At 46.8% G+C, this 23,649-nt stretch overlaps 3 protein-coding genes across 5 annotated transcripts; 2 read left to right on the plus strand and 1 right to left on the minus strand.

Moving 5' to 3' along the window:
* Positions 1–130: 130 nt before the first annotated feature.
* rad51d (RAD51 paralog D) lies at positions 131–14,056 on the plus strand. Its single transcript, XM_029848048.1, has 11 exons — positions 131–510; positions 589–650; positions 2,794–2,912; positions 7,225–7,306; positions 7,375–7,509; positions 7,683–7,778; positions 7,863–7,959; positions 8,588–8,658; positions 8,735–8,899; positions 9,160–9,264; positions 9,838–14,056. Exons 1-10 carry the CDS (start codon positions 429–431, stop codon positions 9,256–9,258), a joined length of 1,008 nt encoding a protein of 335 aa, XP_029703908.1. The 5' UTR covers positions 131–428; the 3' UTR covers positions 9,259–9,264; positions 9,838–14,056.
* lig3 (ligase III, DNA, ATP-dependent) lies at positions 9,684–15,970 on the minus strand. 3 transcript variants are annotated; one of them, XM_011611231.2, is made up of 21 exons: positions 15,874–15,970; positions 14,697–15,231; positions 14,426–14,554; positions 14,080–14,319; positions 13,860–14,011; positions 13,606–13,772; positions 13,439–13,516; positions 13,193–13,361; positions 12,685–12,840; positions 12,235–12,366; positions 12,067–12,146; positions 11,879–11,966; positions 11,720–11,797; positions 11,520–11,643; positions 11,262–11,404; positions 11,112–11,186; positions 10,762–10,908; positions 10,503–10,644; positions 10,297–10,376; positions 10,147–10,221; positions 9,684–10,064 (listed from the first exon to the last, which is right to left on the minus strand). In XM_011611231.2, the coding sequence occupies exons 2-21, from the start codon at positions 15,202–15,204 to the stop codon at positions 9,831–9,833; spliced, it is 2,997 nt and encodes a 998-aa protein (XP_011609533.2). In that variant the 5' UTR covers positions 15,205–15,231; positions 15,874–15,970; the 3' UTR covers positions 9,684–9,830. The 3 variants fall into 3 exon arrangements, with proteins under 3 accessions (XP_011609533.2, XP_011609534.2, XP_029703907.1); XM_011611232.2 differs by having other exon boundaries at positions 15,788–15,957; XM_029848047.1 differs by lacking the exon at positions 15,874–15,970 and having other exon boundaries at positions 14,697–15,433.
* Positions 15,971–17,036: 1,066 nt separating this feature from the next.
* On the plus strand, positions 17,037–23,641 carry tmem248 (transmembrane protein 248). Its single transcript, XM_011611235.2, has 7 exons — positions 17,037–17,346; positions 18,012–18,170; positions 18,378–18,666; positions 20,315–20,465; positions 21,156–21,339; positions 21,762–21,905; positions 21,972–23,641. The coding sequence occupies exons 1-7, from the start codon at positions 17,344–17,346 to the stop codon at positions 21,993–21,995; spliced, it is 954 nt and encodes a 317-aa protein (XP_011609537.2). The 5' UTR covers positions 17,037–17,343; the 3' UTR covers positions 21,996–23,641.
* Positions 23,642–23,649: the final 8 nt, after the last annotated feature.

Consider the following 23,649-nt stretch of genomic DNA (forward strand, 5'->3'; position numbering starts at 1 on the left):
TATTCTTTAAATTTCAAGTCCCCCCCCCCTGTTTTTATACAAAATAGTTTGCTTAAAAAAATTGCAGACGTCCGATTTAGAGCGCCTAACTAGTTTTATTGGACTACACTACATTGCCCATAAAGCACCTCGATTTTCTACGACTCGCGCTGGAGTATAAACTTTACTTCCTTCTTGCTCGTTGACAGCGATAAAGCGGCTTTTTCGTTTTTCTTTCAAATAGTTCAGATAGGTTGTGTTTTTGCAATTTTATCGTCATTATAACTCTCTATTAGTGCTTAATACACTGTATAGAGTCACATAGGACAGAAACCGATAGGAGTTCTGATGGTTACGCTGTCGGAAGAGTGATTCGGTTTAGGTAGCAACTGATGCTAAAAACAGTTAGCCACAGTTAGCTGCGTGGGTAATTACCTTAATGTCATATCATGGTGGTCCTACGAGAAGGAATGTGTCCTGGACTGGACGAAGATCTAGTGCGGGACCTGAGAAATGCCGATATCAAAACCGGTTTGTCGGCACCACCAGTCTGTAGAAGTCTTATTTCTGGAAGCAGAGCATCACTAACGCCTTTTTCTTGCTTGACAGTGGAGGATCTCGTTTCATCTGACACCGAGAAACTTGCTCAGAAATGCTCAGTTTCCTATAAGGTATGTTTACTGTATATGTAATGTTACTATACTTGTGATACCTTTATGTGATGTAAGAGAAAGAAGCTAAATGTGCCAGTCATTTAATTAGCAACACATGTTCATACATCTGGATTTAAACTCGGTACAGATATAACAGATTACTGTACAGATTCACTCAGATTAATGGTTCAACTGCATTTCTAACCGTTTGATTTTTGATAATACCTTTTTAAATGTCAAAAGTCTGTCTTTGGAATCATGTTCCTTAATCCCACATATTAGATACCTTGAAAAAAAATTGCAATTTGATGTAAAACAACCCATAATTAAAGATAAACCTCGTAGTTTCCAGGTGAGGAATATCACATTCTACAGTGTTTTTCAGCTGAGTTAAATGAAAAACAGAAGACAGAGAAACAGAGAGCAGGAGGCGGTTCTGGGCTTTTTCCTGTTGGTCTTAGACAAATGTTTTCACCCACATTGTGCACAAGTCTCCCAGTTTGTTTGTTTTTCTACATTTCTTGGATCAGCAATAATGTAAACACATTTCACTCTAGTTTTGTTGTTTTTAATCTCAGAAAGTGTTTGATTTGTACCAATGCATTTCCTGGCCCTCACACCACAAACATGGACAGTAAGTCTGTTATTTAATCCTTTTATTATATCATACACAATATAACTGTTTAAGCAGTATTTGATTCAAATTATTTCAGCTGCATTACATTATCAGTTTAATTAGGAGACTTGGGACAACTTCAAAACTAAACAATAGACTATAAATAATTGCAAAGGTGGAAAGGGTATGGAGGCCAACAGAGCTTTCTTGGTTTAGGCGCATGAGAAGAGAGGTTCAGATAATGTCAGAGTCTGCAGAGGACAATTACTGAGTTTACAAAGGTAATTAGTGCAGCGGTCTTCACATACATGTGAATGTAATTTTAATTGTGTGATATATGGAGGTGTCAACGGGTATTGCAGTTATTTAGAGCCAAAGTGGAGTAGGTTCCACGGTTTGTCCCTGTCTGCAGTGGGTTTAGGTTCATTTTAGTGACCAAGTTAGGTGCTCTGACTAGTTTCTCCAGTGGGCTGGCGTCCCTGAGCTAATGTACTGACTCCTGCGTGACAGCAGATCAGCATTAGTTCCTCTGCACTGACAGCAGCACAATAAAAGAATAGTCCCCGTCTGTCAAGAGTTTAATCTTCATACGCCTTCATATGTGCTGAAGGAGACAGATGATAATCCATTCTCACATAAAGCCTCAGAGTTGATTTCATGCAGTAATGATGGTTCATTGGGATTGTTGACATGAATTCCATTTCCATGTGGTTGGTGGTTAAATACAGGGCTCATTTAGTCGTGTTCAGCCTATAGATTCTGAAGCCTGTCCACCTCTGGCTGCAGCAGAAAATGTCTAGTTTATGTTCTGAGTATGCAGCCAGAAACCAGATGAATGCCTGGAGGCCGGAGGAACTGATGACGCAGGAATATCTGAATGAGCTGAGGGGTGAAGACCGGTGCTGACTCGGTGATAATCATCTCTCCCCAACATTGTATGGAGCCCATTTATAATTATCTGTATGATGTTCTAATTTACGGCTGCGTATGCTGGTGATATCTGACTGCACGCGTGTGACTCAGCTGTGACGAGGCTTCATTTCATCAAGAAACAAAAAAGACAGCAATAGTGTAATTATTTGGCAGATAAAATGTCAAGATAAGCAATATACACAAGTGGGAGATGTGAAATGGAAGTCTTCCCATACTGGAGGAGACCTTTGCTTGGCTGCAGGCCCACTACCACAGTGCCAAGAAAATCCCAATATCTCCACTACTGTCTCCATTTTTCCTTGTTTCCTCTTTTTATAGGTTCAGATGTCTTCTTTATAACTGTCAAGAGTAGATACTGATGTAAAAAAAAAAACCACCATCACATGTTATTCCAAAAGATCCTGACACAAATAAGGTTATTTTAAAATGAAGCATGAAAAGGTGCCACGGCGTGTTTACTGTCACCTCAACTTTATCCATGGATTTTCTACAGACAATATGGATGTTTTTGATAATCTGATGCCTTCAGCCTTGTAGTCAGTTTTTTAGAAACCACAGTGAGGTAAACGAGTCCAGCTTCATTCACTATTCTGTATTTGTGTGTTCTTTCAGGCTCTGCTGGCTATACGCCGCGTGTTGCTGGCCCAACACACAGCGTTCCCTGTGTCAGGCGCTGATCTATATGAAGAACTGTTGAGCTCCACTGCAATTCTGTCCAGTGGAAACCCCAGGTAACTACAGGGTGACCACAGAAACCCCAGGGTGACCACAGGAACCCCAGGGTAACTACAGGGTAACCACAGAAACCCCAGGGTGACCACAGAAACCCCAGGGTAACTACAGAAACCCCAGGGTAACTACAGGGTAACCACAGAAACCCCAGGGTGACCACAGGAACCACAGGGTAACCACAGAAACCCCAGGGTAACTACAGGGTAACCACAGAAACCCCAGGGTGACCACAGGAACCCCAGGGTAACCACAGAAACCCCAGGGTAACTACAGGGTAACCACAGAAACCCCAGGGTGACCACAGGAACCACAGGGTAACCACAGAAACCCTAGGGTAACCACAGAAACCCCAGGGTAACCACAGGTAACCACAGAAACCCCAGGGTAACTACAGGGTAACCACAGAAACCCCAGGGTAACCACAGAAACCCCAGGGTAACCACAGGGTAACCACAGAAACCCCAGGGTAACTACAGGGTAACCACAGAAACCCCAGGTAACCACAGAAACCCCAGGGTAACTACAGGGTAACCACAGAAACCCCAGGGTAACTACAGGGTAACCACAGAAACCCCAGGGTAACCACAGGAAACCCCAGGGTAACTACAGGGTAACCACAGAAACCCCAGGGTAACCACAGAAACCCCAGGGTAACCACAGGGTAACCACAGAAACCCCAGGGTAACCACAGGGTAACCACAGAAACCCCAGGGTAACCACAGAAACCCCAGGGTAACCACAGGTAACCACAGAAACCCCAGGGTAACTACAGGGTAACCACAGAAACCCCAGGTAACCACAGAAACCCCAGGGTAACCACAGGTAACCACAGAATCCCCAGGGTAACTACAGGGTAACCACAGAAACCCCAGGGTAACCACAGGAACCCCAGGGTAACCACAGAAACCCCAGGGTAACTACAGGGTAACCACAGAAACCCCAGGGTGACCACAGGAACCACAGGGTAACCACAGAAACCCTAGGGTAACCACAGAAACCCCAGGGTAACCACAGGTAACCACAGAAACCCCAGGGTAACTACAGGGTAACCACAGAAACCCCAGGGTAACCACAGAAACCCCAGGGTAACCACAGGTAACCACAGAAACCCCAGGGTAACTACAGGGTAACCACAGAAACCCCAGGGTAACCACAGAAACCCCAGGGTAAATACAGGGTAACCACAGAAACCCCAGGTAACCACAGAAACCCCAGGGTAACTACAGGGTAACCACAGAAACCCCAGGGTAACTACAGGGTAACCACAGAAACCCCAGGCAACCACAGAAACCCCAGGGTAACCACAGAAACCCCAGGGTAACTACAGGGTAACCACAGAAACCCCAGGGTAACCACAGAAACCCCAGGGTAACCACAGGGTAACCACAGAAACCCCAGGGTAACCACAGGGTAACCACAGAAACCCCAGGGTAACCACAGAAACCCCAGGGTAACCACAGGTAACCACAGGTAACCACAGAAACCCCAGGGTAACTACAGGGTAACCACAGAAACCCCAGGTAACCACAGAAACCCCAGGGTAACCACAGGTAACCACAGAAACCCCAGGGTAACTACAGGGTAACCACAGAAACCCCAGGGTAACCACAGGTAACCACAGAAACCCCAGGGTGACTACAGGGTAACCACAGAAACCCCAGGTAACCACAGAAACCCCAGGGTAACCACAGAAACCCCAGGGTAACCCCAGGTAACCACAGAAACCCCAGGGTAACTACAGGGTAACCACAGGGTAACCACAGGGTAACCACAGGGTAACCACAGGAACCAGGTAAAGAATGAGGTCTGGAGGAGGCTCCTACACTTGAAGTCAGTGAAATAGCTCCTCATTAACGAGGAAGCTTTGCTTGTTTTACTGCTGCTGTTGCAGATTAGACTTAGTGCTTTGTTGGCAGTAGCAGCAGTATTTTCCAATCTTTTATCAGCGATTACACATTTATCTGTCCACAGACCCACAGTCTCCCAGCTTCATGTTAAACCAGACAGACTCTGCATCACCAAACATGTTTTGCAACATTGATCCATTTTTATCACTGTGGGATCTCTTCATGTTGTTGGAATCTGCACCGAGCCGCGTCTGCTCGTTCATCCGGAGGCTGTAGGAAGCTGCAGCAGAGCCGTCGCGTGTGTGTTAAGGGGCGTCGCTCCTTATAAACCAGCAGCGCCACTCTTAACTTCACCTCCAGCCTCCAACAACCTCTGTTTGTTCACCACACGAGAAGAGCCAGAACTAACTGCTGCATCTCGCTGTGCGGCCGCCGTGCAGAAGCTCGGAGGTGTGTCCCCTCATCTGTATGCAGACGCCGCACCAAGACCAGGAGATAAATCCTCCAGGTTAGCGGTGAAATGGTTTGGAGCTACGGCCTTCGGCTGTATGAGAGAGGCCCATCCAGGTTTCATTCATGATGGCAACTTTCTGTCCACAGTTTAATGCTTTTGGCATATTTAATGAGCAAAGGTGATTGTTTTCTGTGACTGTTTTTCCCCCATATTATATATTAGGCAGTGTGGGAAATCAGGCAGTAAAGCTGTGCCTCTGTGTGTTTAGACTGCCCCCTCCTGGTGGATGGATGAACTGCCCAGTCTGTCCTGTCTGCTTCTGCAGGGACAATAGTGCAAGTTACACTTGGCTGGCTCACAAATAATTAAAAGTATTTAAATTTTAAAACCCGAAGACTGGCACAGAGCTGAAGTTTTATTTTAATTTTTATTATTTTGGTGGGAATTTCAGGGCCGATATTCCAGTTGTAGTTGAGTCCAATTTGGATTTATTTATGGCGGGGAATTGCTCAGAGGAGCTCAGGTCAGCACACTTCAGTTATCACCTGGATGAAACGCTCCAGCCTGCTCGAACGTGTTTTTGGTGCAGCCTGAGAGAGCGGGAGCCTTTCTTATCCTTTTTGTCTCATGTAAGAAATAGACGTGGAAAATAGTCTCTTCTTCTTTAGATTTGCAGTTTGTTGCTAGTATTATTTTTTTTGTCCTTCGCAGTAAAACATTAAAAAGTCAGTAACTCAACTTTCTTCATGCTTTTATGAATAAATCAGGAATGTTAGTAATTGTGGCTAATGTGCAGTAAATGACCTTTATTTCAGATTTTTTTAAAAAAAGAAGAAACAAGGCTTTAGAAAACAAAGCTGATCTGCTTTGATGACACTCTAGATCAGAGGTGCTCGCATTTTTTCAGCATGCGAGCTACTTACAAAATGACCAAGTCAAAATGATCTACCCACCACAAAAATGCAAAACATCTCATTATTTTCAAAGGTATTGAGGATTCTTTGTATGTACTATGTATGTCGATGTACCTTGCATGACCCAATGAGCCAATATTGCAAAACACACATAATAATTAACTATTAACATTTTTTTGTAATTGCCTGAGTTTACTTTGATGACTGGCACTGAATGGAATCAGCCAGGGACGCACAGGGACCGTAGCTGCTGACAGCCTCAAGCACACTTCCAAATGTTCATCAGTCACAGTGGAACGTATTTGGACTTAATAATCTTCATGTACTTAATAATCTTCAACGCACATTGAAAATGACATCGTGTTAGCGCCGTTGTTTGCGCTTGATTGGTCGCCTGAATGTCAAATTCAGTTTCTGTATCAATTCTGTACATCAATCAAGTGACGGGATGAACGATAGGCTGATATTTTTTAATGTCACGCCGCGATCGACCAGTAGATCGCGATCCACGTAATGAGCACCCTGATCTAATGTATATTGATGAGCTGATGATGATGATGATGATGATGATTTCCTGGATTCAACAGCTTCAGACTGACAGACAGACAGACAGACAGACTGACCAGTTTCAGCTCATGTGTTTGGGATGGCAATGGCAAACGTCACCACAGAGTTAAGCCGCTCCCGATCGCCCCGATTCTGAAAGTAAAGTCGGACCATAGAGATGTTTGTTTCTGGCCGCAGACGTCTTTGTTTAAACGTGCTAAACGTGTGCACGTGAGAGCTTTTGTGACGCGGTCGGTGATGAGAGCTGCCCTCAGCCTCCAGCCTTTGAGGAGGAGCACCTGTGGGTCAGAGATGATGGCATTCCAGATAAAGAACACATCAACATTAATGATGTGGATGTTTGAGAGGTTAAAAGCTGATATCGGATCCAAATGTTCCTTTTAGAAGAGCGCAATCAAAACGGACCTGAAAGTGTCCCCACAGTCCTGGTAAAAACTGAAGCTAACACACTGTTGAGCTGTTAATTGGCTGCGCACATGTGATATGCTGTGGCGGTTGTGAGTAATAACGGACACTTTGCTTCTCCCAGCTTGGATAAACTGCTGGATTCAGGATTTTACACTGGAGAGTTAACGGAGCTGTCAGGAGGACCAGGAAGCGGCAAATCGCAGGTGGGTTTTTTCTGAACATGGGATCGCGCGGCACCAACCCTCCGCTAATGTGTCCGTGGCCTCCTCAGGTGTGTTTTGCTGCCAGCGTGCACATCTCCCACCATCTGAAACAAAGCGTGGTGTTCGTGGACACGACTGGGGGCCTGACCGCCGGACGCCTGCTGCAGATGCTGGAAGCTGAAACCGGTAGCCGAGAAGAGCAGGTGAGTGGGAAGCAGCCAGCGTTCATCACACCCCCAACAGGGGGTGGGCGCGTTCCTTCACTGGAGGCCTGGCGAACTCTGTTGGACTGTACCACCAGAGTTGGCATCTTCCGCTGTGTTTGACTTGACTGTTGAGGTTTCGGGCGCTCGTGAAACAAGTCTTATCTTCTCAGATGGAAGCTCTGCAGAGGATCCACGTCTTCCGCCTGTTTGACGTCTTCTCTCTGCTCGACTGTCTGTACGGCCTCCGTGCCGGCATACTTCAGCAGGTTGGTGTGGAAACGTCTTGTACCAGGAGACTCTCAGGAGAAGGCCCCATGTTCATGCTTTCCACATGTTGGCCTGTGCGTTAGGCATCTGTCGGCGGCGGCGGCGGCTCTGTCAAGGCGGTGATCGTGGACTCGGTGTCAGCCGTTATCGCTCCTGTCCTGGGAGGCAAACAGAATGAAGGTGATATCAACACACCCGAGGCGCCGTTTGCACCTGCTGATGTCTGCCGAAAAATAAATATCACAACAGGAGTTTGTTAGTTTTCTAAATCTAAAGGGGTCAGAGGTCAGTACGCAGCTATATGGACTCGGGGGCGGGGGGGGAAATATGCAAGCATGAACCACCAAGGTGACAAACTGACCTAGTGATCATTTCTGTACCCCGGCAGCCTCGGCCTCTAGCAGCACAGCTAAGCTGATGATAAAGGCTAACAGCTAACTGTGAGCATTAGCTTAGCTAACTTAATGACTGCAGCTCCAATATTTGCAACTGTAAAATGCCTCACAGCCAGGTGTGATAGACATTGCCTGACAGTGGCACACTTCAGCTAATAACTGATTGTAGGGTCAGATATTAGCTTGCAGTTGTTGCTCAGCAGTGGCTGATTTATGGCTCTGATAACTGTTATCAGTCAGCGGCAGCAGAGACGATTCATCTCGCAGAAAATCAGACGGTTTATCCTGAACAATGTTTCAGTCTGGCCCCGGGTGACGTCGGAATATTAAAGACTGTAAATATCACACGGCAACTGTGTGGCGTTCAAAGTTGTCGCGAATGTTTGGGAAGATTAAAGCTTCTCTGCCTGCAGGCATGTCCTTGATGACCCAGGTGGGCGGAGTCCTGAAGACGATAGCGAAGGACTTCAACATCGCCGCTTTGGTGAGGATCGCGTGACGACGCAACGCGGTCGAAACTTTATGTGCAACAAAGTCAGTTCTGTTCTTTTCCGCTTCAGGTGACCAACCATGTGACCAGGAGCCTCAGCGGGGAGGTGCAGCCGGGCCTCGGGATGTCGTGGAGCCACGTTCCCCGAACCAGGATCCTGCTGGAGCGGGTGGAGGCCGCCTCGGCCGGCTGCTCCAGTCTGCGCTCTGCAACGCTGATCAAGTCCTCCAGACAGGTACTGAGAGTCCATACCGATGCCAGAGGTGAGGACTGATCTAGATCACTTGGAGATGTGAAAATCTGAAGCCCGAGACACCAGTGAGCTCTGGTTAAACCAGACTGAGGGTCTGACTGGAAGTAGATGTTGGGCAGTAAAGACAGATGTGTTCAACATCCTGGATGATGGTAGCTGGAGGCGGCCGTAGCTGATGCTGGTCACGATTGAAACGTTTGAGCGCTCTGGTCTCTGACCAAAGCCCTCTTCTTCTGCTGTAGCCGTGCAACATCAGAGTGGAGTTTGATCTGCAGCGGTGGAGCCGCTCCAAACGAGGCTCGGAGGAGATGAGAACACCGGAGGAGATGGACTCTGCCTGATTACAGGTACTACAGCGTTCCTGAGCCACATGGCGAAGAGATGTGGAACCTTTGTGATTTCTGGTTCTTCCGTGGTGGCTGTTAGCTAGCAGAGCCCGTCTTGGGCGCCCTGCAGCAAGATGTTCCCAACCTCAAACTTTAGATTCCTGACAGACGGCAGATCAAAATCTGAGGATTATGAAGCTGACGATTGCCACAGAAGCTTCTGCGGTTCATTGTCAGCATAATCTTATAGGTTATGAGTAAAATGAGTGAGTTGTGCGTGGTGGTTGCCAGGCAACAATACTGAAATGCTGGAAAACGACATCTGTCTGGAAGCTGATGGTTTTCTGTTGCAGCTAACAGCTGTTAGCAACAGGTAGTCGGGGTTGATATCAGAAGTGAGCCCAGATTTAAGAAAATGCGAAAAAAGAATTCAATTGTTTGAAATTGGTAAAAACGCAAAGTACCAATGCAGCCACTTTAATGGTGTTTTCACATTCTGGTAGAAAAACATCTACATCTACAGCACATTTCATATTTCTGCTGCATTTCACTAATTGTAGAGTTCAGTGTGTGAATCTTCTGTGTGGTCAGCAGGGTGGGACGACGCGCCTCTTCCGGATGCATTCCCAGATCCAGCCGGGCGTCACCTTCTGAGCCCCGCTGTCCTCATCAGGCTCGGCCATGGTGTGCGTGGCCGTGGCGGCGTCGTAGTCTGGCACCAGGTCGCCGTTGTACGCTACGAAGTAGCGCTTGAGTTTGTCAAAGTCCTGAATCGACAGTGGGAGGAACAGCTTCACTCCATTGAAGATGTCCAGCAGCGTCTGAGGTCAGCAGACAAAAACAAAGAGGGTTCAGCTTCTGGTGGAGCTGCCGGGGGGAAGGGGGGGGGTGGCGGCCACTGACCTGATCTTTCTTCGGCTCCGCCCTCTTCACCTCAATTGATTTCCCATTACTGTGGACAGTTTCACTCTTTTTCACCTGCACTCAGATACAACACATGTCACTACCGGATCACATGACTGCTGGGGGGGCATCATACGACCGTATAGGTACCTTTTTAGCGCTCGGAGCCTTGGGGCCGGGAGTGCGAGGCTGAGATTTCACCGCCTTTGGTTTTGAAGGACCTTCACTGGCTGCAATCACAGCAGGTTATCGACATCGGCACCATATTAATGTAAGTCGTATCAGTTTTACGTGTATACACGGTCTAAAAAACACTGAAATGATAAAGAAACGCTGCTCTGTAATATTCAGCTTACCTCTTTTCTTGGGTGTGGCGCCACCTCGGGAGGAGGCGGGCGGCGAGTTTCCTCCGCTGTCTCCTGATGAGGGTTTGTCATTGTCAGACGGCCCAGCCGTCACCTTGAAGGCGGAGTTCTCTTTGGATATGCGGTAAAGTTCCTGTCAGGAAACGAGTGGCTTTAACGGCGCTGCCTGGTGCAGTGGGGATGTGAACCAGGGTCAGAACCCGCAGGAGCTCCGGCCTCTCAGCCAGCACTACGACATCGTCAATGCTACCTTGAGCTGGTTCAGGTTGGTGGCAGTCTTCCAGTCCTTGTCGTCACGGATACGGGTCATTCGGGGGAAACGGATGGATATCCCGTCAGCTGTGTGCATCTCAGATTTGGAGAACTCTGCTCCGGTGATCTCCCACACCGGAGCCTCCTGCAGCGAACGAATCAATAAGACGTTCATTGGTGACACGTTGAAAAGTTTTGTTTCGCTATAACGTTTCATTTTCAGCATTTTCAACCCGCAAAAAGCCTCATTTCAAGCAAATGTGAAGGCTGAGAGAAAGTCCCAGCTCTCATTCCATCAAACCATAAAGGCAGAGCTGCTGGGAAATCACAGAGAACACAACCCCTCACCTCAGGATTACGGATAATGAAATCTGGGTAATAATTCTTGACAATTTTCAGCCAGTTTGGGATTTTGCTCGGCTCCTGCACACGGAAACAAACGATTCAGGATTTTATTGGCGCGAGTGGGTGTGTGTGTTCTGTTGCCGACTCTCCCACCTTGCTGATTTTGACCACATCCAGCTCCTTCTGAAGGCGAGCCAACATGGCGTCATCGTAGCCTCCGGAACACTTGGTGACGGTGCACCATTTCTTAGAGTCGGGGTCATAACATCCCATCAGGAAACTGGACATGATGCCCCCTGGTGGACACAGTGGGAGAGAACGTGTGACGGGGAAATGCTCCTGACGTTGACTTTCCTACCATAAAGGACACAAACGGCGTCTAAAAACAAAGGCTGGTTGGTGGTTACAGACCATTGGAGCCTTTTCCGTAGAAGGCGCCGAGCACCACCAGGTCGGCCGTGTCGGCCATTGCGCCCTCATTTAAGTAGTCCTTCTTGACCTTCAGCCAGTGTCGTTTCCCTGGTTCATACATGCCCTGACGCACAGAAGAAGCCATATGTCACATGTGAATGTATGGAACCAACAAGGAGGGGGGGGCGGTCCAGCCGTACCTTAACATCCTTCAACACCAGTCCTTCCAGTCCTTCCCTGATGACCCGGGTGATCATGTCGGCCAGATCAGCTGCCCTCTGACACACAAATCGCACGTTATTACGTGGCGTTCATACGGCCCAGAGTGGGAACGGCAGCGTTGCTACAGCATGACGTACCGTCACATGCTTCATCTCTGAGAACAAGATCCTGTTGGGAACTTCAACCATGTTGTTGTGCAGGAACTTCCTGCGTTCGCACAGTGGCCTGCAGAAATAAACAGAATTGATGCGATTGAAAAGCCAAAACGCGAGGGATTCAATTTGGCCGGGTTGTTTGTTGGAGGAGCCGTTTCCCTCGCGCTCACCTCTCCATGAGACTTGTGCCATTGAAGTAAATACAGTCGAATACAAAAAGGCAAACTTTGGCGTCCTGAAAGGCTGCTTTCTGGAGGGACAGAAAGTGAGATCTGGTCAGAGAGGAAAGAAGAGAAAACCCTGGGAGGTGACTTGAGAAGCAACGAGCAGCTGGGAACCTTGTGAATGCCCAGAGTTCCAAAGGGCAGAGGTTTACTGGTCTGAGTGTCGATCAGCAGGACCTCAGCGTCCAGGATCATACTGTGACCTCCTGGGAACGCCTGCGGGATGTAGTCCTTGAAGTGGGCCACCTGAAACATCGCATACAGGACTTAAAAAGGGGAAGTCAGCAAACTGGTTAAATCTGTTCACATCTGCATCACGTTCTCTCCTTACAAGAACCTCGCATTCATTTGAATTTTTAATCAAAGCTCGTTGGAGGTTTCTAAGACTGATTACAGAGTCAAAGTGAATTAGGCCAGTAAAGCAGAACCAGCTCAGTTCTAAAGGTTTTTTTAACCGTTAATATGGAGGTAACAGCGCCCCCTGCTGGGCTGGGGCAGCACTGACCCTGAAACCCAACTTTTCCCATATTAATCAGAGGTGTGTGTGCACGTGTTGTCACTGACTTTGTGTGGCAGCACTGGCTTCAGGCTGCGGCTGAAGTAACTGAAGTTGTCTCCGTTCTTGTGGACCTGAACTCGTTCCCCGTCATATTTGATCTCCGAGTACATCCCGTTGGGGCACTTCTTCATGGCATATTCAACAGATTTACAAGCTTCGGCCTGAGAGGTGACGATTCCAGGAAAAGACAAATTGAGAGAAAGCAAAAAAAAAAAATTGTCTACTGTTAAAGACTTAAAATGTGCTTATCTGACATTATGCAAAAGGATGTCAGCTGTAATGTCGCTCTACAAACAGCAGAGGGGGCTACTTCTCTAAGCTCTACAGTGTTGATGACTTTATTAGCGACATTCCTCCAATAGGAGAAGCAACTATAACTGCCCCCCTTTAAGGATCAATAATAAGTTCCCTTTGATTGATTTCTGATGCTTTTTCTTCTTTCCTCTCTGACAGTGTGTTAGTCAGCACTAAACTCTCATATGTGATAAAAGAGTGACTAGCAAAGCTACTAACCAACATCGGCTGGACGGGCGTCATGAGTGAAGCTTCCACAGTGAGGAGTTTCCTGGGCCCTGATCCGTTTGAGGCCTCCTGCTGATTCTTCAGCACACGGTCGATCACATCGCCCAGATTTCGGGAAGCTTTGAAGGCATCGTAAGCGTTGGGATCCACCGCGTCCAACCTGCGTGAAAAAAACAATGAAACAGGTTCAGAGTTGGACAGATTGAGAGCACGTTAGCCTCCAGTACAAGAACGTACACGTGTTTGGCTCCGGAGTTCATCTTCAGGTCATGTTTGACCAGTCGAATTATGCATTTCAGGTCGTTAGAGGTGCATCTACGAAGAAACGGCACAGATGATTATTATTGTTGGGGGCTTTAGACATCTAACAAGGAAATGTGAGTGTGGTGAAATGACGCTCTCACTTTTTGGCGATAAACTCCAGCTCGGTCTGCTGCTCGTCCTCCTTGGTCAGCTGAGCGAGGCGGGTCAGTGAGGCGTCCACCTCCTGGATGGTCAGAAGGCTCTTGGAGGCCGGAGGGAAGGATTTACTGCTCTCGAAGAACACCCGGACAGTCTCCGACACGTCACCCTGAAGAGACCCAAAGAAGAAGAGGGGAGAGGGTTATTCCACTCTAATAGAGGGAATATCTGGATCAGAAGATGAGGCTTTTCTGACCTGCTCCAGGTCGCGCACCATCTCATCCTGGTTACTTCCGAATATGCGGCTGAAGAGCTTCACGATTTGCTTGTCGTTCAGGTTGTAAACACTTTTGACGACGCCGGGCAGGAGCAGCTTGACCGTCAAGTAAAGATCTCCGTGGAACTTGTCTAAGAAGACGGAGACATTCTGGAGGCCACATTAAAAAAAAAAAACAACAACCTGACAATGCACCAACCTCCACCGGTGCCCTTCCTCAGGAAGTTCTCGATGATCTGCGTTTTGGCGTTGTAGCTGTTGTTTTCGGCCACCGTGCCGCAGAGTTTGCGGAACTCTCTGAAGAGGCAGTCTTTGTGCTGGGGGTCAGAGAACTGGCTGGACAGGCTGCTGCCCTGGACTCTGGCAGGAGAGGACGAGGACACAGGGCTGGAGGTGGAGCTGGAGGTGGAGCTGGAGGTGGAGGTGCCCGCCTTCGCAGCTGAGAGGCCGGCCAACGACGCCCAAACAGTGAGCAGAAGTTCAGCAGAAACAAAACAAACCCACATTTGATCACTTCAAAGCATGAATGTGTTGTTGCTCTTTACCGGTGAAGCCTGAGAACTTGCGAGGGGCGTTAATGGAGGGGTCGGCGGGAGGAGCCATCAGATGGCCGCTGGTGTTCAGCTTGGCCTGGACCTTCTTCTTTGGACTGGCGTTGACTTTTGCCATCAGGTCTGTGAGACAAAGAGTTACAGGACAGGAATGATGCCTCTGTTTCTGTGTGGACGCGTCGCTGCTGGAACATCTACAAACTCATCCATCACCCAGAACCTCCTCTGCTGGGGTCTATCTGTGGCTTCAAATGCCAACACGTACCTGAAACGTGCTTGTTAATGAGGTCTTTGTCCTCATCCTGGAGGTCCTCCCAGCCCTCCAGCTCAGTCAGGTCTTCGATCTTCTTTGTGGTGGCTCTGGCTCTTTCCAGCTTCTCAAAAATGCATTTGACATGGTACCACTCTTTCATCTCCCCCGCAGACTCACTGAAAGGGTTGGGAACGATCTTTCCTATGCGCACTATGCCCTTCACGATTTTGTCCTTGCATTTCTTGCATCCCGCAGTGCCGCGCTTGGCGTACTCCACAAGGAACCTCTGCTCCGCCATGTCTGCCTGGCTGGAGAAATCCTGACGGGGGGGAGTGTCAATGTCCCGGAGGAGTCTGGGAGTGCCGGAGGCCGGGTAGAAATGATAGATCTGTGAGGGTAAATTTAATGGACGGACAGCGGAAAAGCCTTTCCAGATGTGCGGACACCTGACATGCGTTTTAAACGGTTGTAAACATACACTGATGGATTTATAAGCTCCAAAAATAAGAACCCTCTGCATCCAGTTGTGTGGTGGGAAAAGTAACACCTGGAAAGAGAAGGGCCAAAAGGTTAAACTGGTTTGTTCAAACGATCACTATACATGATCCAGTGCCACTGGATCCATCAGCAGAAACGATTTTCCGTACATGAAAAGTGGTACCTTAGGAATTCAACTATTTCCATGTTATAAATACTTTATACAGTGTTGAAAACAAAGGAATTTGCAGATTCTCAAAGACTCACAAAGTAAAGCAAACTTTCTGGTGGCTTGCGGTTCGTAATGACTTTTTAAAATGGTGCTTTAAGTTCAATTTGTTGAACTAACTCTTACATTAGTTTTAAACCTAAGTATGAAAGAAATTCAGAACAATAAAAAAAACAAGCCAGAATCTTTAAAAGCTTTTCTTTGAAAACCAAGAATACTCTTGAATTAAATGCCATCTCTTTTACTTTAAACCCCGCATGTTAAGTGTTTTCCTGTCTATTCTTTTGTTTTCTTTTTTTTAAAGCCATACAACTTAAGCCACACAATGGCTAAGCTAACTAGCTTGTTTCACAGATTTAGCCCCACACACCGAGTTAACAGCACAAAGACAGCAAACCTTAGTCGTGAGCAATCTGCATGCAAACAATACCCAAAATGTGTAAGTATTTCAGAATTAGCCCAGTTCATATTTATTCGACGTACCCGTCAGAAACAGCAAAACGTGGCAGTATTTAAACCATTTGCTTTCATTGCTATTAGCGTAGCCACGCTGTCAATCACGTCCTTAGACTGTTGCGATAAAACACATCCGGTGCGTCTTTCCAAATTAAGAGTTTTATTTACCTCCGGACTGGGTACGGCTGAGGCAAGCGAATAACAGATCAAAGCAGAACTAATAAAATAAAAGTATAACAGACAGAGCTCGAACAAAAACTTGTTGCAATTCTTACATAACATGAATATGTTACACCTCCGCTTGAAGACCAGAGAGGAAAAGATGTTCTTATCTATTGTTGTTGCTTTGTCTGACATCAAGAATTAAAGAATGGGTTTTCATTTTTCAATTTCATTTTTGTCCTCTGTGGGTTTGATCCTGATGTGGTTCTCCAAACTCAAAATTGTTTTACACAAAAATATAAATAAAATAGCCTTTGTGAACTACCTGTATATCTTATTTTCAAAATTAGGCCTTATCATTCACTATTATTCATCTGAATGGAGCCTTATTCGCTTTCACAACACCACAACGTTGCTTGTGGCTTCTTTAAAGTATCAATTTAACTTTAAGCGGTTTCAGTTTTGTAGTTGGGGAATTTTAAGTAGAATACTTAGCTAGACAGACTGCGCAATAAAATAATAAATTCTGAAAACTGAATTGTCACCTTTAGTTGTACAAAAACAATATTTCAGTCTGTCTTTCATGCAGATAAGGCGGAAATCCTGAATATATGTTTTTAAATCATTATATAGATTTCAATGTTGGTGAAACTATAGTGTATCTTAAAGGTGTCCCTTTAACTACTATGTCAAAATCCATTCCGTTGTCATGATTCATTTTGAAGTTATTGATCCCGGAAGTTCCAATCTCTCAACTTGTCCAACTTTACTTCCGGGTAAAATATTCAGCTTTCATAAAAGCACAGAATCCAAATAATATAAACCAAACCGTTACTCGTTTATTGGCATCAGGTTCAAAAACAAAGAATATTTTATTTTCTATTTGTTTAATTCCTAGTTAAATGCGGGGGATAAAACCTAATGCGACACGGAGCCAAATACAATAACAAACCATTTGTGCTCTCGTGGTTTACGTACATGACGTACAGGTTCACCTCCTCCAATAGGCGCGCACGGAAGGACGCTGCTGCGCATCATTTACGTCGTTAGCGTAAAGTGGAGGAGGCGTTGGACCCAGATGCGTTATTGATGTTATTCCAGTGCGCGTCTCCGACATAACTCCTCTTCATAGCCGTTTCAAGAATGGGACTCCTGCCCGGAGTATCTCGATTTGTAAACGCACCCATCTCCACAAACAAAAGACCTTCCAGCGGGATTTTCAGGAGGGACTAGTTTCTGGAAATCAGCAGCGACTGAGCTAGCTCGGCAGCTAACTGCTTATTGGGCTCGCAAGGAACCTCCCAGCAAACACCTATCTCATGCACTGGAGGAAAAATGGTGAGGACTACCCGCTCGCCATTTAATAATGATGTGGGACAGTCATTTCTGCGGCGCTGCGTTCAGTATTCCCTCTGTTCTCACGCGTGGGAATAATCGTCTGGGCCAGGTAGAATTTAGCATGACGCGCCGCAAGGTCGCCAGCTGCCTCGGCGGCCGCGTCAGCGCCGAGCGCAGCAGTTAATGACAAACTTGCTGCAGTTTCCACGGGCGTAAAGTGCAACGGAACGGTGACGCAGTGTGTTCGACGAGACGACAACATGGCTGTCAGTTACGCCGCAGGAAGCCAGTTCACAGCAGCGCCACAAAACAGGGACAACGGGTTTAAAACGTCAGGGGGGTGGGAGGGCAGGTACCCGTGCAACATGATGACCGTGAGGCAGTAACATGGCTGCAAGATGGTCGGGTGCATCCTCGGTTGCATTACTCCCACCTGCTTTTGCTCACCTTTGTATGCTTTTGTACGCAATCTTGCACGATTGATGCGCGCAGAAATCTTAAAAAACATATATTGTCCTTCAAACAGCGCCTGAAAGACTCCTATTACATTCAAAACTGGTCTTAGCAAGCATTAATGTTGTTTATGTTCTTCATCTTTAATGCTTTCAATATTGGGAATGTTAATCGTATCACAAATCTAACAATTAGACTTTTTTTGTTTGCAGGTGTACGTGTTAAATCCTATAGAGAACCTGAGGGGCTACATCACCAACCGTCCACCGCTGGTCATTTTCATGATCAGCGTCAGCGCCGTGGCCATCGCCTTCCTCACGATTGGTTACTTTTTCAAGATCAAAGAGATCAAGTCTCCAGAGTTGACAGAGGTGAGCAGCCATTACGGAGTCTGGCCACACCAGGTGTAAACACCTGGACACTGGCAACGTCCCTGTAGTCTGTGGAAAGAGCTAAACAGACCCTGTAAAAATGAATGTTTTATCTCCATTTGCTCAATAATCAGAAAATTAAGTGTATTTTATTTACCATAAATGTCAACCATGGGTTCTTTTATCTTTAAACCCTGTTCATTGCAGGACTGGAACACTTTTCTGCTGCGCTTTAACGAGCTCGACTTCTGCGTGTCGGAGAACGAAACGATAAAACACGGCTGGAATGAGTCCACCACGCCTGAGAACATGGGCGTGACCAGTGTCCAGACGCGCTCCAGTACTCAGGTTCCTCTCCTACTGGACGATTCTGGTCCCATCAACATATCGGTCCCCATCACCCTCACTTTGGACCCCCAGCGGCCGTTTGGAGGGTACTCGCGCAACATCACACACCTGTACGCCACCGTGCTGGGACAGCAGGTCAGCCTTTCTGGTAGGTTTTCTTGAACCTGACTGACTTTGTAGATGTCTGTTTTTAATCCGGAGGAATTCTCAGGGAGCAGCTAACCTCAGATATCATCTGTGGTGGTTTATAACCGCAGTTGGCTCAGATATAGATGCATCAGACCCTTTTTAAATCCACCTGCTGCAAGGACAAACGGCAGAATGGACCGTTTCAGTCTCATCTAAACCGATGGGTCTAAGCTGGGGAGCCCCTGGAGCATCTGCTGCTAGTGTTGGTCTCAGGAGTCTGGGCCTCAGCACACGTTTAAATCCCCGAAAGGCATATAATCACATTTATGTGTTTCTTTAAACAACTCTGAGGTTTCAGAATGAACATGGTGGCAAATTAACACCATAGCAGCCAACACAGAGCAAGAGTGTAGTTTAGATCATCATCAGTTCACCCTGTTCAGGGGCAGAGATGAGATTTTTCAGTTCTGTGAGAAGGAGTGTAAACAGATCTCTGCTCTGTGCGTGTGCGTGTGTGTGTGTGTTTGTGTGTGAGATCAGGTGTGGAATAAAGTTCTTCTGTATCTGACAACAACAGGTTTTAATGCTATGTGCCAAAAATGTTCGTATCTGATAACATCTGAACCAGTTTTGTTGCCAAGTGCTGCAGCTGTGATAGAACAGAATAAGGAGGCGAAGAGAAGGGAAACTGGAGAAACGCTGCACGATTAATTCTGTTGAGTTATTATAGAACTGAGGTGGGTCCCACTAACATCCTACAGTTAATCAGTCATGAGTGATATTTTTGCCAACATCTCTAAGACTTGGTTTTGTCCTCGTTGCTTTGTTCTGCCGATGGAGCTGCAGAGCTTTACTCCCCTTCAGCGAGGGAGTTTATCCTCTCAATGGCTTTTATCTCTCCCGCCCCTGTGTGGTCAATTTACTCAGACAATGTTTGCATTGTGTAACATTTACCTCCCAGCCATTATATAGCTCTCAGACAGAGGTTTGCACGATAAAGAGACACGTAAATGCCACCAGTATTGTGTGCACGTCACCACTGAACTTTGACTCCTCCGACGGCACAAATCTAAATAACGTGTTTCTCTCAGACCAGTAGAATTCAGAAAGACAGGAAGTAATTGTCAAAGTTCCTCAGCTGGGCTGAGCTAAAGGTTTTAATAAACCAGACGGGAATCTCTGGATACGAGTGGGTACTCCAGTACAACTGATGACCATCATTCCCATCAAGGATAGAGGCAATAAAAGGGAAATCCATCCCAGATGTTTATCTGATTTAAGCCTGTTGCCCTTGACAGCATCAAAGCCATCGGCTGCTTGTGTTGTGCTAACTGTGCTTACTGCTAATCAATACCATCGTAAATCAGCTCTACATTTCTGGCTTTGCACATTTATCCTGATATCAAAACCTGAGGAAATCATGTTCCAGCAGCCCTGTTGGAGTTTAGCAAACACTTCCTTCTAGACGTGTGTGTGTGTGGGTGTGTGTGTTGGTGTGTGTGTTATAGTTTCCTGAAGCTTAGCAGTGTTGTGTGTTTACCTCATTGGCCAACAGCTGTTCAAGTCATTAAAAACACATTATTGATTGGTTCCTTTTATTAATCCAGTCTGTGCCCTGTACACTAATTACGCTGCTTTATCACATTTGCAACGTGTTGTTTTTGCAGGCCGAGAAGCCCACGAGGAAATAAACATCACGTTCACGCTGCCTTTATCCTGGAGCTCGGACGACTGCGTGCTGCACGGACACTGTGAGCAGGTGGTGTTCAGCACGTGCATGACCATCACGGCGGCCAGCAACATCTTCCCAGTCACGCTGTGAGTTGGAAGCGTTCCCAGACTCACTGGGACACTTTTTGTTTATGACAGAATCAAACAGTCGGACTATTTTTTCCCCAGTTTATTTTCTGAGCCTGTTCTCCATGATTGGGGATTCTATTCAACTCGCAGGCTCATGTTCTGAGCCTGTGTTCTGTCACCCCTCTGCTAGTCCATGTTGGTCCATGTTGATCAGGAATGGATGGTCCCGCTAGTTCTGAGATGTCGTGAACGCAGCACGAGCGTGACCCTCCATCTGGCCTGGACAGTTTTATAATGATGTGTAATCACAGTAAAAAGCTTCTTCATTCTTGAGTTTCAGTTTGTACAGAAGCAGAACCGTTACACACATTATTTAAGTCTATAAAAGCTTCATTGAGGGTGGTTCTCCTGGAGAGTTTCATCTGTTGAGTTCCAAAGAAATGACATAAATATAATCCTTTTGTAACTTGGACCAAATTCTCAAAACTTTTGTGGTTTGTTCTTCACTGATTTTGCCTAAACCGGTGGTCACTCTTTACCGCCCCCTGTCTATTTCCAGCGGTACTGCACTGCAGCGTGGCCTATCTGAACATAAAGAAAACTCCTCCAGTCCAGATAAAGATCATTTCAGCACGCCTTGGACTGATTCTGCCCTTATTGATAACTGATGTGAGGTCAGTCAAGAGAATGTTTGCTTCTGGTTTGCAGGCAGCCCCCCCACTGCATCCCTGAGACCTACACCAACGCCACATCCTGGTACAAGTTGTTCACCACGGTCCGAGACTCGGATACCAAGTACAGCCAGGACTACAACCCCTTCTGGTGTTACAAAGGCGCCATCGGCAAAGTCTACCACGCCCTCAACCCTAAACTCACCGTCATCGTCCCCGACGTGAGTCGCCACCTCCTCCATAGTCGACATTACAGCGGTGTTTATGATCACTTTTGCTGGCGTGGTGGAACTGTCTCTGGAAGCTTTCTACCACTGGTCCTAAACTGGTGTGTGGGAGGCCGTCCCGTCACTACAATGGCCCCATTGAAATTCCCACCGGCCACTGAATGGTCCAGTGAGTCTGGAACCCATGCAGACGTATATTCTGTGTGTCACCTGAGTCAGAACCTGATCCATCTGATATTTCTGGTCTTCAGTCGTCCTCGGTAGTATAGTTAAAGATCCAGTGTGTTTATAAATAGTACATTGTATAGGCTGTACGATGACTTCTGCGGCGTTTCACAACAGCGGAGACTTTATTGAGATGTAAATCGCGTCCTGTTTTGAATAAAGCTGGAATCTTCGTGTTTTCCTGCACGCAGGACGACCGCTCCCTCATCAACCTGCACCTGATGCACACCAGCTACTTCCTGTTTGTCATGGTCATCACTATGTTCTGCTATGCAGTCATCAAAGGGCGTCCAGGCAAAGTGCGACAGAGCAACCCCGAATTCTGCCCCGAGAAGGTACGACCACACACACACACACACACACACACTGCACAGGTGCACTAAACCGCTGCTCCGTTGCAGGTGGCGTTATCGGAGGACCGATGACTCCCGACTGGAGCTAATGGAGGAAACAAACCTTACCAGTTGCCTTGTGGACCGCGGAGACACAAAATGGGACACGCGAGCTCCGCCAATGCGTCGCTGCAATGTTGGGTTTCTCCAACCAAAGATAAACAAGTGCCTGTACCTCCTTGTGTAAATATCTGTGGGGAACCTCCCTTTCTCTGTGTAAATGACCCCGTCGTCTGCTTGAGCGAGCGCCGCCATGTGCCACGTCAGAACATGCAGTATGTAACCGCGACGTCATCCTGAGGAGCTCTTTTCTCTCCGTTTTGTTTTGGGTGTTTTTGTTTCAAAGGATGGGAAAATCCCGAAGACGGAGACGGCGAATTAAAGTCAAACTCAAGATGGTCTGATGGCTTCAGTCCGTTTGGGGACCTGCTTTTGCTTTCTGGGTTTAGTTTTTAATGTTGTTTTTTTTCTGCGTTCCTTCACTGGCCTGCTGGTTTCCCACACTTCTGTCTTTTTGATATCTTCATTATTGGTTGAGGTTTATCCTGGGTGATCATATCGTCCCCCTTTTTTTAAGCATAGACGGTCTATGGTCGGAGTACAGAAGATAAGTTGGGCAGGGTGGAAAACTAAAAGAACATTTTCTGTCAATTTAGTTCTAGTTTGAGCCAGAGAACCCATTTTATTTTGGCCGCTCCAGAAATTAAATCTGCTTACGCCACATATCAATAGTCATTTATTTATCTATATAAAATGTATCATTGAACCGTTATAGATCAAGAAAATGTGCTAAACTGCCTGAAAGTTGTCGGCTCTGATTCTCTGACATCATTTCCTTTATTCCGTCTTCATTTGCTGACGTGAACCGCAGCTTTAAGGATGAACTTCACGCTCTTCCCGACTCAGACAGCCGTCTTACTGCTTCCAGCTCACGTCCGATTCACCATAAAGACAAGAAAATGTGTGTAATTATCAGCCGGTTACGAGGGTCGGCTGCTCAGTTCGGACGTGTTGGAGGTCGTCGTTCCTCAAAATCCAAACTTCTGAAGGAAAATCCGGAGATTTAAAAGTGTGTCAGCCTTTCCACTGGAGGATCAAGTCACCGTTCCCATTTAGAAGACACCAAATTCCCCTCAGTGTGTGATCAGCAGCTCTCAGAATGTTTTGTTTGTTTACCTCTTCACTTTTTAGTCGAGTCTTTCAAAAGCGCTGAATGTATTTTCCTTTTGTGTTATGATGTAAGATAAATCAAGACTTGAGGATTCCATCAGAACTCCCTTCTTTTCCCGCCCCTGCTCTGATTCTAACCCTCGCCTGATTTTGGTTTGGGAAGGTCAGAACCGGGTCTGAGGAACATTCAGAACAGCCTTAACTCTTCTCTCCCTTCATTAACATCTCAACCTCATACTGGTGTTACTGGGAGCTGAGGGTAATCGCTGGCGGGAGCGGCGCCACATCCTTCCCTGGTTGCTCTTCCCTGTCACTCACACCGACTCTGTGCCTTCTGCACTACAGAGCTGCATCATCATCATCACCATCATCATTGTCGTCATTTTCCCTGTACATACATGGATATGTAGATGAGACTGTAGGAAGATTTGATGTACAGGTTGTCTAGAAGCCCCGCCCCCTCCACAGAAAGTGCTGTACATGAAGTTTGAATAAAGTCTGAAAACTCAGCTGGGCT

Source organism: Takifugu rubripes, chromosome 15, assembly GCF_901000725.2.
Source record: "Takifugu rubripes chromosome 15, fTakRub1.2, whole genome shotgun sequence".
Taxonomy (NCBI): Eukaryota; Metazoa; Chordata; class Actinopteri; order Tetraodontiformes; family Tetraodontidae; genus Takifugu; species Takifugu rubripes.

Coding starts and splice junctions, on each gene's coding strand:
- rad51d (XM_029848048.1), top strand. CDS start 429: ATGGTGGTCCTACGAGAAGGAATGTGTCCTGGACTGGACGAAGATCTA. Junction 511..588: donor AAATGCCGATATCAAAACCG/GTTTGTCGGCAC, acceptor CTTGCTTGACAG/TGGAGGATCTCGTTTCATCT. Junction 8,659..8,734: donor ACTTCAACATCGCCGCTTTG/GTGAGGATCGCG, acceptor TTTCCGCTTCAG/GTGACCAACCATGTGACCAG.
- lig3 (XM_011611231.2), bottom strand. CDS start 15,204: ATGCAGAGGGTTCTTATTTTTGGAGCTTATAAATCCATCAGTGTATGT. Junction 14,012..14,079: donor GAGGAAGGGCACCGGTGGAG/GTTGGTGCATTG, acceptor CCGTCTTCTTAG/ACAAGTTCCACGGAGATCTT. Junction 12,367..12,684: donor AGCCAGTGCTGCCACACAAA/GTCAGTGACAAC, acceptor GCGATGTTTCAG/GTGGCCCACTTCAAGGACTA.
- tmem248 (XM_011611235.2), top strand. Junction 18,171..18,377: donor AGTCTCCAGAGTTGACAGAG/GTGAGCAGCCAT, acceptor TGTTCATTGCAG/GACTGGAACACTTTTCTGCT. Junction 18,667..20,314: donor ACAGCAGGTCAGCCTTTCTG/GTAGGTTTTCTT, acceptor TTGTTTTTGCAG/GCCGAGAAGCCCACGAGGAA.